The following is a 12990-nucleotide window of genomic DNA, read 5'->3' as shown; positions in this document are numbered from 1 at the left end:
GGCAGTTTCTGAAATTGCTAGACACTGAGAGCTGGGATTTCTCCTATTCCCAAAGACATTTTTCAAAAATAGGCTTTTTATGAATTTTTTACAAATTGAAATTAGCTTTGTTTTCAGGCAGCTGTGAATAGGCAAATGGGATGCTCTGCATCTTTCACACAGAACAAAAAAACCTTTCTTGTCATTAAAACTGTATGTAAGCAGCTATTCCAGTGGTCACGGGATTGATGCTGTGAGAAACTGTGGAAGCAGGATAGGCCAAGTGGTCAGATATGAGACAAGAACCCTTTCCATGACATAAATTAATAAAAATTTCTCAAACTGCTTAAAAATCTACAGTTTAATTTCAGAGCTGGGTCTTTGAATAAGAGTTCTCAATGAGTAATCATTTAGTCATTCATAATTTCTTCTGCTTTTCCACTTCTGTTTTTCTATCTGGCTGTAATTATGGTCTTACTTTGGAAGCCTTCAAGGACAAAGACACTTGGTTGCATGTTTGCAAAGTGTCCCACAAGGCTTGGGGACCCACTCAGAGCTTCAAGAATAGAAATAGTGAGCAGCTCCTGGCATGTCAAAACTGAACTTAGCCCAAGCAATTGGCAAAAACCCCTCAGACTTTGTGTCACTTGAGGGACATGACGTGTAAGCTGCAGCCTCCCTGTGCCTGAGCACACATTGCCCAACAGCTTGTGCTGGTTAAATTGCCTCTGTTTTATTTAGATTCTGCACCAACTGTCTGCCAGATTTATTAGTCTGAGGATATGTAAATCAATGAGTCAGAGAATCATAAATTCAGAGTGTTCTTTGGGTTGGAAGGGACCTTAAAGCTCATCCCACTCCACCCCAGCCATGGCAGGGACACCTTCCACTGTTCCAGGCTGCTCCAACCTGGCCTCGGGCACTGCCAGGGATCCAGGGGCAGCCACAGCTTCCCTGGGCACCCTGTGCCTCCCCCACCCTCACAGGGAAGAATTTCTTCCCTTATATCTAATCTAAACCTGCCCTCCTTCAGCTTAAAGCCATTCCCCCTTTTCCTTGTGCATTCCCTTGGGAGAAGTCCCCCTCCAGCTCTCTTCCAGGCTTCCCTCAGGGAATGGAAGGCTGCACTTAGGTCACCCTGGAGCCTTTGTTTTTCCAGGCTGAACAGCCCCAACTCTTCCAGAGCCTTTTCATTTCCTCAAGACGCCAGTGGTAGGACTGCTGCTTTTAGCAATCAAGTTCCTTTTGATGAATATGGACCAGTAGGGTTTGACAGAAATGCCAACATTTGTCCCCCTGTGTGAGGGGAGTGTATCTCAGCACAAACACAGTCAGTACATACTTGGCTAAATTCTATCTCATCTAATTATATCTTCTAAACACTCCACCAATCTCAATGGCAACATCTCTTTCAGTCCCTGTGGAATTCCAGATTCCAGGTCAGATTCATAGGTAAGCTAGTTCTAGTGGATAAAAGCTATAAATAAACAATACTTGTTTTTCTAGTTGAGTGACATATTTCATCCCTACCAGAAAGTTCCATGCTTTGAAAATAGATGATGTAACTGCAGCTTTTTGATTGCTTGAACAGATATCAGTACCCCAGGAGACAGGCTGAGCAGGGTCCCTGGATAATTCACATTTGATAGGTGGCTGGTTTTACTGATTTTCTAAAGCTAATTGCACTCCTGTGTTTCTAACACAAATTTCCTCCTTTCAGCTGGTCAGCAGGTGAATGGAGCACGTGCAGCAAGTCCTGTGGAGGAGGACAGCAAAGTCGTCTCATTCAGTGTGTCCAGAAAAAGGCTTTCCAAAGGGAGGAGGTGGTGGCCCATTCCCTGTGTCCTGTCAGCACCCCAGCACAGGTGCAGGTGTGCAGCAGCCAGGACTGCCCACCCCAGTGGAGCCCTGGCCCATGGTCTCAGGTAATTTGGACTAAAACTTACATTTTTATCTTCTGGCATAAGGAAAATACTGCAAAAAATCTCCTTGAAGAGAAGAACAGTGTAAACTTTGTGGAGATCAGTGCTTTACAAGTGGCTTTTTTATTGAAGATAAGATGTAAGCCATGTTTGTATAAACATGTAAAATAAATGTGCATTGTAACCAGCCTTCAGAAGAGCTGGCACACGAGGGCTTGCCAGAAGTGGGTATCCTTTTAGGTACACACAAACAGATGGATAATTCTTTCTGGATTCTTTCTGGATAATTTAAGGCTCTATGAATTCTTCAGACCAACAACCCTCTATGAGATTATTTCCCAAGCAGTATTAACTTCTCTCAGAGATGGCAGGCAGTCAAGAAGTGAAGAAATATTTGGGGTTAGAGTTGCATATTAATGCACATGCATACATGGATTGTGGGTTGATAAATTTGTGATTTACACATTCATTACTTACTCCTGTGCTTTTGCCTTTGTTAGAGTAACTCTCCTGCAAGCAGTGCTGCTGCAGGTATTGCCATGAGGGCAAATTCCTGTGTGCATACCCTGCTTTACACACCTGACACTGAAAAACCTGAGCTAAAAACACACAAAACTCAGCTCTGCTCCATCCTCCACTGCTATTGGTGGTGTTCATGTAAGGATAAATGAAGTACTGACACATCTGGGGTGTGAGAGAGAGCTGGCAGTACCCCTATAAAAGGATTTACATTCATTTTATTTTTCCATCTTCATTTAGTGAGATTTAAGATGGATTTCAATTAGCTGAAAAATGTATTAGTTGTGTGTTCTATTCTTGGTCCTGTTACTCTTTAGGTGTTCAAGGACATCTTGACCTCAGCACTCCCAGCGAAGCATGAACTGCCCCTACAGGGAGTGCCCTGTAACTATATCAGATGAGTAACTATAGAGTAGTCCAGCACAACACTAAAGAAAGAACTTTTTCTTCCAGTGTATCTGAATGAAACCTGAGTGTGGCACAAAATTATATGAACCAGGTCTTCAAATGCATTCCCACTTTCAAACTTTCTTTCCTCTACAATAAATAAGTAAATAAATAAGACAATTACAAAAAAATCAAATTTCTTCCTCTTTAAGAGGTGTAAAATTCAAGTTACGATTTTCAAGTAAGCCCACAAAAATTAAGTTCACCAGTCCTGCTGAAATGTAGTGAGCAGGGCCATTGAACAAGTTAGAAAGGTTTTTAAGATTCAGCTGAAAACTGTTATATTGCTGACTTAAGGGTGTGAAGAGGAAAAAAAAAGTAAAATCACAGAATCCCAGAATGATTTAGGTTAGGAGGGACCTTAAAGTCCTGCCCCCTCTCATAGGCAAGGACACCTCTCACTGTCCCAGGCTGCTCCCAGCCCCAGTGTCCAGCCTGGCCTTGGGCACTGCCAGGGATCCAGGGGCAGCCACAGCTGCTCTGGGCACCCTGTGCCAGGGCCTGCCCACCCTCACAGGGAAGAGCTTCTTCCTTAGGACACTTAATCTAAACACCTCATCTAAACCCAGCCTCTCTGCACAAATCAGGGTTGTTTTAAATGAAAAAATCATTTTCTTTGTTTGGGGTAGGATTAAACCCACAGATTTTCAGCATGCAGATATTTCTGTTACATCCTCAGCACAATGGTGCTTTCATTAAATCTTTTAAAACCATTTGTAATTTGATACACAGAATGATTCTGCCTTGGAACATGCCCCATAATTATTAGTAGAAAGAACAGTTAGGAGAGGATGCAAGCAGGTAGGAAGCTGGCAGCATTATTTCGGGGCTCTTTGCTTCATTTCATCACAAATGGCTCATTGAGGCATTTTGTTGTAAGGCAGTGCAAACCACAGCACTCCTGCTCCACTGAACCACAGCTCAGCAATGCATATTTATTCTGGTGACTCTTCCTAATCTGCAGCTGGCAACTAAAATATCTCCTTAACCATTGTTGTATCAGATTCTGTATTGTGGGGAGATTCCTTTGGTGAAGGAGTTATGTATTGATTCCCTGGGCAGTTTCTTCTGCCTCCTTCTCATCCCTCTAGGCCAAGGTGAGGACAAAATGACAAATAGCTGAGAGCATCTTGCCATGGGAGATTCCGTGATGGGAGCTTAGGACCAGCTTTCAACTGTGCTGAGCAGGGAAAAAAGCATTTTGCTCACAAAAGCATTTTGCTCACGAGTCCAACTTACCTCATCTATGGAAAAGAGATATTACTTGTCTGTTCTACATGGGGGTGAGAGAGTTCACAGCTTACATTAAGAAAGCACTTAGGACAAGGTTTTAGAAGTGACACACAGATGTTACTGTTGCTTATTTACCAACAGAATTTCAAATTTACATAGATCACAGTGGCAGCTGTACAGCACATTAGCCATGCTTTCTGTGCTCTGCTGGAAAATGCAAATAACGCCAATTTTCATTTCCCCCAGTTCAAAGAAGTGTTTCTTTCCATCACAGTGCTCCAAGACTTGTGGGAGAGGTATCAAGAAACGGGATGTCTACTGCAAGAGTACTGGTTCTCCCAAGGTGAACATCCTGCCTGAAAGCATGTGCAGCACAGACCCTAAGCCTGAGTCCCAGCAGACCTGCGTGCTCGGGCGCTGTCCCAAAAACGACCGGCTCCAGTGGGTGATCTCTTCCTGGAGTGAGGTAAAGTGGTGCAATTTCATGCCTGCCCCTGGGACCACACACAAACCACGGGGAGGGAAGGAAGCTGAGCTGTCCTTTGAAAATCAGGTGTTCCAGGTGAGGTGCTGTAAACCCCCGCTGTAGACAGATGTACCCCAATGTCTTTGTTAATCACTGCCTGGGGTTACATTTCAGTTCACACCTTACAGAGTGTGGGCTCTGTGGGATTAGTTCTGTGATGCTTTTACAGGGCAGGGTTTGGGGTGTGTGACACGTCAGCCCTTCCCCTTTATCTGCACGTGTTTTGAGGCTGCAGAGGCTGTGCTTTGCCCCTGCAGTGCTCAGCCTCCTGCGGGCCCGGCCTGCGGCAGCGGGAGCTCAAATGCGGCGAGAAGAGCGCCCACGGGAAGCTGGTCACCTTCCCTCAGAGGAGATGCAGGAACATCAAGAAACCAAACACCAACCTGGAGGAAGCTTGTAACAAGGGAGCCTGTCCGTCGCAGACGCTGTACAGCACGGTGTCAGGCTGGTATTCCTCGCCCTGGCAGCAGGTAGGAATGGGAGGGCAGAGGTGGCAGGGCACCGAGGGGCTGCCTCCAGTGCCAACAGGCCCCAGGTGCCTCCTGCACGGAGCCATTCCCTAAGGACCACGCCACTCAGCCACTGGGATGGCATGCAGATGGTCCACATCCATCATGGGCTTCGGTGCAGCTCAGTTCTTTGTCCTGAAACTGAAGAATGTCACCTAAAAATGTTATTCATGCTTGAGAGGCACTGCATTCCACACTCATTTTCCAGCACTTTCTTCTCAGTCTTCTTCAAAGTGCACTGTGGCTGAACTACTACATATCTCTATGCACTATGTATTGAGCATCTGCACAGATTGCCTGGAATTCCCTAAATACTATGATTAATTGTGGGATCAGTCTGTATTTGTTTCTACATTCTTGCAAACAAGCTTCTGTATTTCTGGAACTTATCTACTTTATAAGTCATATATCAATGAGACACACACTCATTTAATAATATTTACATGAAACAATGTATGCCTGACAATTGCAATCAGATGAAAATGATCACATTTATCTTAAAGACAACTTTTCATGAAACACATAAAAGTAAAAGGCTTATTAATTTTAAAATACTTCATAGCTCTTCCTGCAAACTCATAGTGGTTTTCCCCAGATACTGCAATAATTATGGTTCTGATGGGAGTTTTATCTATGTTCAGGCAGCAGGGTTGGGCCCAGAGGGTTAGAGATCAAAAGAAATCCATGCAGACAATCAGGAACAGGTTTCTAAAATGTTCAGTTTCTGTCTCAATGTCTAAGTAAAGAACCAGATTTTCAGCTGAGTCCTTAAATAACCAAAAGACACACAGGTCTTGGAAAAGTTGGTCCTTATGGGGATTGGTGAACAGCAGCACACCTGATCCTGACCTCTCCTGCTTTGAAAGTCTCTCCCAAGGCCCTTGAAAGCTCCCCTTTGGCTGTCAGGGGCTGTGGGAGTGCCTGCAGTGAGAGGAGGTTTTGTTTTCCCTCTGCGCAGTGCACGGTGAGCTGCGGCGGGGGAGTGCAGACGCGGAGCGTGCAGTGCCTGCGCCAGGGCAGGCCCGCTGCTGGCTGCCTGCCCCAGCAGAAACCAGCCGTCCTCAGAGCCTGCAACACCAACTTCTGCCCAGTCCCCGTGAAAAGAGGTAAAGCTCAGCTCGAGACGCTGCAGCAAGCATGGTGCTTACAGTTCACACACAGAATCACACACAGAATTAGCAGGTTGGAAGAGACCTTCAAGATCATCAAGTCCAACCCATGCTCTAACACCTCAACTAAACCATGGCACTGAGTGCCACACCCAGTCTTTTTTTAAACACATCCAGGGATGGTGACTCCACCACCTCCCCAGGCAGGCCATTCCAGTACTTTATTACTCTCTCTGTGAAAAACTTCTTCCTAATATCCAACCTGTATTTCCCTTGGTGCAGCTTAAGGCTGTGTCCTCTCGTTCTGTCAGTTGTTGCCTGGAGAAAGAGACCAACCCCACCTGACTGCAGCCACCTTTCAGGAGGCTGTACAGAGTGATGAGGTCACCCCTGAGTCTCCTTTTCTCCAGGCTGAACACCCCCAGCTCCCTCAGCCGTTCCTCACAGGCCTTGTGTTCCAAGCCCCTCACCAGCCTCGGTGCCTCCTCTGGACGCGCTCAAGCGTCTCAAGGCCCTTCCTAAACTGAGGGGCCAGAGCTGCACACAGCACTCGAGGTGTGGCCTCACCAGTGCCCAGGACAGGGGAAGAGTGACCTCCCTGCTCCTGCTGGCCACACCATTCCTGATCCAGGCCCGGTGCCACTGGCCTTCTTGGCCACCAGGGCACACTGCTGGCTCATGTTCAGCAGGCAGTTCTATACCCAGCAAATGGCACCTTTTTGCTGCACCACGGATCTGGCCTGGTCCTTCATAAATGTTTTTTCCCCAGACTTCCAGATTTACAGTAACTCCCTGATATTAACAGCATCTCTTCTTCACCAAGTGAGCCCTCTTTAAAGCAGACTTGGGAGTACAACTGGCACTGGAGACTTTAAAAACAGGCATATGTATAAAGAAGTATGTGAAAAAATTGTGCTGTTTGATTTTGAACAGCACTTTTATACTCTCTTGTTGAAAAACACAAGCATTCTATGCTGGTACTGCTTTTGATGAATAATAGCAGCTTTGGAACTAAGCAGTAAGAATTTGCCATACAGTTTTAGTGTTCTAGACTGCACCCAGCTCCAGAGATTCCAAAATTGCTTTACCTAGAATGTCTTTCCCACTGCTTCTGACCAGTGTACGACATGCAGTCAGGGAACGTGAAATTAAGTTCTCTTTCCACTTTCATGTCTACACTATCCCTGCACCTCTTCAGTATGAGAAGGGAGGGGAGAGCAAGAGGTTTTGTGCCACATGGAATGTCAGAAGGGGAAGTCTCTCAGCACCACCACAGACAGAGAGTTCCAGAGATTTGCTTATAGGGTGGTTACTGGTTGTGACTCCTTCCTAATTGCATAAAAAAAGCTCATGGAGGTCCACATTTGTCCCACATAATCTGGTTATCTAGGTATGCTAAAGCCCTTTAAACAGCGACTTTCAAAATACTGCACATTACTTGACTTGTTACCTTTTTAAAACTGGGAGCTGAAAGCAGCCTCTATAAAACTGAGGCTGGCTTGCATGAGGAAGGTGGTAATGGATCTGGGAGCAGAGGTCAAGCTCTGGCCCTGCATCTTGTGAACTGACATTAGCCAACCACCCCCAGTCTGCCCCAATTCCTGGCATTCCCTGTGCACAAAGCCCCTGTGAAACCCAGTGAGATCCCAACAGACCAATCTGCTGCATCAGCTCGAGACATGCAGGGTATCAGCCTCATCTATCAGGGGGCCTGAATCCAAACAAGGATATGGAGATGAAATGGTCCTAAAAGGGATAAGTAAATAGTTCTGCTGTTTTTATCAGTAAATGTTCCTAACACTTCAAATTAACATTCCTAAAAGGTTCTGCTGTACTTCGGGGTTTCTGTGTAACTTCCTTTTCTGTTAGGATATAGCAAGGACTTTTCTTTCACCCCTGTTTTCCCCTGCTATATTTCATGGCTGAAGTACTGTCTGTTATTAATTTTGGCCTTGGCCTGTTTCTCTCTCTCCTCACATCTGCAGGAGCCTTTTCCCCTGTATTATACCTGGGTCGTCAGGCTCTAGAGATCAATTATCTCCTTGCTGCTCTCTAACTTTCTGTCTAAAGCAGCAAAAAGAGAGGAAACCAGCTGTGCTGGAATCACATTGAAGCAAATCAGTCTCTATTATCAGCCATGCAGCTCCAGCTCAGTGATCACAGGCAAGAAATTAATGTTTCAGGGAGAGTTTGCACACTTTCCTAGACAAACTGGGTCATTTCCACCCCTCTCTAGATGCAGTTACGGTCACCGTAACTCGTAGTAAATCCAGCTGCTTCAAATGGATGAAAATCTAAACAACTTATAAATACTTGGGTAAATAGAAATAAGGACCTGACTGCTTGATCCCCACCCACTGAATTTTGTGGGACTCTTTGTGTTCCTTCCAATAGCCTTTGGATTAGGTCCCAATTTCAGCCATGCCTCTGCAATATTAGCATTGCCCTCTGATCTTCAAAGGGGACATAAAGATTTATTAACGTGGCTTCCTCAGTGCTTATACATTTTTTTAAACAGGTTTTTTTTTTTTTAATTTACCCTTTCATGGCAGGAGAGTTCCTTCCTGTCTTCATCAGAACAGCTTTCCTTGCTTTGTGTGGTGTGTGCTTTTCCTCTCTTGTCTACTTTGGGTCCTCCCAAATTCTGTCTGGTGGCAGCAGGTGAAGGAATGGGAAGGATCCCTGCTGACACTCCATGCAAACAGAGAGGCAGTGTTGTGGAGTGTGGAGTGGGAAGGCTGCAGTTCAGTCCTGAGGTCCCCAGTTCCTGTTCAAGAACAGTATTTTCTTTCTGTACCATTAGAATTTCAAGACAAGCTCATGGTTTTAAAACCTGTAGAAAAAATGGCATCTTTTAAAAGAACTATTATTATGAAATTATTTTATTTTTCATTCAAATAAATTTGAGAGTGATCAAGGCTTTAAAAACATCACCTTTACCATCATATAAAAGGGAATAAAAAAAGAGCAGTGGTGATTAAACCAAAGCAGTTGCTATAGAGAAATGGGGGTGCCTCCTGGCCCATGGAACATGCAGAAGTTGTCTGTGCTCTGTGAGGGAGCATTTATGTGCTGTGACTCAGTAACTGATCTGAGGATGCAGACAGTGGTGGCTAGATTTTTGTTCAGTCTCCTTGTAAATTCCTTTTATTGACCATGTAAACAGTAGTTCTGAGAGCTGAACAAAATCTTTTCCCATGCTCACAGGAGATTTCAGTTTAGCCATAAATTTTGCTAAGCCCCATTGAGTCTTACTGCTCTCTCAGACATGGTGAATTTGTTTATAAATCACCCATATGAATCATCACTCTCCTCTTTTAAAGAAACATAAAGCATCCACTGCAAAACTGGAGAGAGGAGCAGCTACGAGGTGTTTTTAAAGCTGTGTGTATAAATGATATCTGTACATAAATTGAAGAGTAATAGGATTTTAATTGAAAAATATAATTTGGCTTATTTGTAATTAAAAGCTGAACTTTTGAGAACTAACCATAGTTAGCAAATCTCTTCTCCCATTGCAGTTAATTAAGATTTTGCCAACATTGCATAGTCAACATCCTAAAAGCCAGACTCATGACACCTAACTGGTGTCTGAGACAAGAGATTTCTGAGGTTCCCTGCAGAGTGGAAGGCAGAGAAAGAGGCCTCTGCAGAAAGTGCTGGAATGCAAGCACAGAGCAGAGCCCTTGGGCAGGGCCCAGGCATTCCGAGCTCCTTGAGGTCCGTGTGCAGGTAAACTCCTCGTGGGGATGATGATGGCAACCAGCAACTGGTAGAAAATAGGGAGTAGGTTCATTTACACAGATGGCTTTTTTTATCCTCTCATGTGGAACTTCCTCTTGCCTTCCTGAGCTACAAAGTGTGCTCCAACTTTTTTAATTCCTTAGGCTTTTGACCCTGCTATAATATTAGCTCTATCTCAGTCAGGTTAACAAATCTCTTAACAAAAATTTAATGGCTCTTAAAATAAAGCAAGATGAAAGATGAAAGCTCATTCATGTTTCCTCTCCTTTGAATTGAGTTACCCATCTTGTTTTTAATATTACCAAAGGCATACAAGGGTGTGGGACCATTTCCCGACTTGCAGACTTGCTAAAACACAGCCTTACCATATTGCTTGGGTTTCTCTCCTTCAGATGATCCTTCTTGTGTGGATTTCTTCACTTGGTGTCATCTGGTGCCCCAGCATGGTGTCTGTAACCACAAGTTTTATGGCAAGCAATGTTGTAAATCATGTACGAAGAAGAACTGATAGCAGCGTGTTGTCTGAACGCTTCAGTGACAGGATTCTCTTCTTCAATTTATGTTGGAATTATCTCTGCTTTGAGGCAAGACATGGTGCCACATAAACCACTAATGGAAGAGACATTTTTTTCTAAGGGAATGTCTGAGGTACAGTAATTGTTGGATATATGTTGAAAAAGGAATGTTTCTTTCTTATTTTTTCTTAATTTGCTGACCTCACTAAAGCACAGGGTACTACAGATCACTTGAACACTGAGACTCGAGGGGAAGTCCTTCTTCCTTCAAGTGTGTCATTTTGCACTGTCACATGTTACGAGGAAGAAATTAAGGCAAGGGAGCCTTTTCTGGCTGATTTACCAGAATGCAAAGCAGGAGAGCGTGGGAGCTGCAGGAGGAAGGCTGCAGGACAGGTCACAGCACCAGAAGCGTGTCCTTTCCTATTTTTGGTGACTGTTGTCCCAGGGTGAGGAAGCTGTTTGCTGCCCCAGGGGGACATCCACGGCTGAGGGCTGGAGCAGGCTGCGTCACACGAGTGGCCACCAGAAGTAAATAGTGCACTACAAAGATTTTATGGTGCTCCTCTACCAGACTTGCTGCTGGAAAAGCAAGTTGTGCATCATGCTAATGTTTTTATAATTTTTTGAAGAGTTCATTTTCTGCTTCGTGTAGAAACTCAGAGGTGGTTAACTAGTAACTTGAAATGTATTCCTAGAAATATGCAGCATTAGAATATTTGGACTTTTAATATTGCTGTGTTACAAGTAAAATAGAACTTCATATTTCAACTAACTCAAGGAACTCAAATTGATTGAGCTCAATGGTTATGTTTTCAACTAAGCTCATTAAGTATGTACTTTTAAAATTTAAACTTGATATTTTTAAGTAGTTTTGTTTCAGAAGCTAGATTATTTGAATGCCAAGATACTGAAGAATGTCTTCCTTCTAGTCTCAAATCTCTCTGCAAATTTTGATTCATTCATTACCCAAAGGAAATTACAAGAATATTACAGTCCATTAATTCATGCTGAACTTCTCTAAACAGTTATTTATTCATGTTACACAAAAAAAAAAAAGCATGAAAAGATAAGTGGATTATTTACTCTTACCAAATAAAAGTCAATTCTATTTTTATACACTCTCCTAATACTTGTATTTAGTTCAGAATCCACCAGCAAACAAAAGAATTGTAAACATGCTGATATTTGTGGCTGTTCAGTATCAAGATGTTTGATGGCACCATGTATCAAATGGTGCCATTCAGGTTTCTGCATAAAAAAACCCCAGCCTATTTGCCAAACCAATTCTGAGACAGAGCTGTGTCCTACTGTAATTTTCTGGGGAGTGCCTATGAGGGACATATTTATCTAATTCCACCCAATCCCACAACTTTGTTTGATGAATGTAGTTCAGTTTGAGTGTTTTTTTAAAGTATGGTTTCAGTGTAGGATTAGCCAGCTCAGCACTAATGCCAGACAGTGGTCACTTAAAATTAGCAGTTCCTTCTGAAACAATTTAAATTAAAAACATGTATTCTGTGATGCTTTAGGAAATGATTGGAAACATATCTCAGCCTCCACTGCTCTGTCTTGATATTGGACATTGTGTAATTATAACCTTTTTTCTAGGAAAACTACAAGGGTTGTTTTTTTTTGTTTTTATAATTGTGTCCTTTTTATTATTTGATGTAAAATAATTAATTTATTAATGCATAGCTTTTCCTTTATATGTCTTTGCTCACTTCCTGAAGTGAGAACCGAGGAAAGAAGATGGTAGTGTCACAAAATATGAATTATGGTGTAAAAAAAGCAAAAACTATAAGTGTAATATTTAATTATTTTATAAGCTTTGTAATAAAATACTCTAACTGTTTCATTATATTTGGAATTGTAAAATTCATGAATAAAATATGGAGGTTATAAGTAAATATGAAGTGTTATAAGTGCTGTGTGCATGTTTGTTGACTGTCCCATAAGAAGTTTTTCTGTTTTTCTGTTGCTGTATAATTGGGAAATTGGGCCCAAAAAGGCAAAACAGGGCAAAAATCCATGGTTTTATTTGCATGACAACATGAAAGCTCAAATGCACAACAATATATCTGCAAGACAAACCTGAGCTTTAACCCCTCCCAGCAAAGGCAGTGGGAGCACCACAGCCAGCAGTATTCTTCCCTGATTTATCTGCAAGGTGGTATCCGAGATAAGGAGCCTCACTCAACACAGCAGGAGGTTCCACAGCCTCTCCCATCTGCCTGGGGATGCTTGCTTGTTCTAAAACTGGCTAAAAACTTTCCAAGCCAATCCCTGGGAGGGAGGGTATCATTTCTCTGATCATTTCAGATGCATTCTCCAACATATATTGGTGCTTTTCCCTTCACTCACAGCCACCCCGTGCTCTCACAAGAGCCAGATATCCAGAGGGCTGTTGATAGAAACCCTGAGATGCCACAATCCAGTGAGCAATAACAGATCAGTCTGCTCCTGAAGGACTCCCAGCAAGAGCTC

General features: G+C 43.3%; 1 protein-coding gene across 3 annotated transcripts in view; it reads left to right on the top strand.

Annotated features, from left to right (window-relative positions):
* Positions 1-12407, top strand: part of ADAMTS18 (ADAM metallopeptidase with thrombospondin type 1 motif 18) — an 80237-nt gene extending 67830 nt beyond the window's left edge. For all 3 annotated transcript variants that reach the window (XM_063410475.1, XM_063410476.1, XM_063410477.1), the window contains 5 exons: positions 1700-1904; positions 4375-4566; positions 4884-5096; positions 6094-6241; positions 10381-12407. In XM_063410475.1, coding sequence (XP_063266545.1) covers positions 1700-1904; positions 4375-4566; positions 4884-5096; positions 6094-6241; positions 10381-10496 — 874 coding nt within the window. In that variant the 3' untranslated portion in view covers positions 10497-12407. The remainder of the gene's footprint in view (positions 1-1699; positions 1905-4374; positions 4567-4883; positions 5097-6093; positions 6242-10380) is intronic.
* The last annotated feature ends 583 nt before the right edge of the window (positions 12408-12990 follow it).

The sequence above is a fragment of the Prinia subflava genome, chromosome 13 (genome assembly GCF_021018805.1).
Source record: "Prinia subflava isolate CZ2003 ecotype Zambia chromosome 13, Cam_Psub_1.2, whole genome shotgun sequence".
Taxonomy (NCBI): Eukaryota; Metazoa; Chordata; class Aves; order Passeriformes; family Cisticolidae; genus Prinia; species Prinia subflava.
The sequence above is the reverse complement of the archived record's forward strand: the minus strand, read 5'-3'. Positions and strand labels throughout refer to the sequence as shown.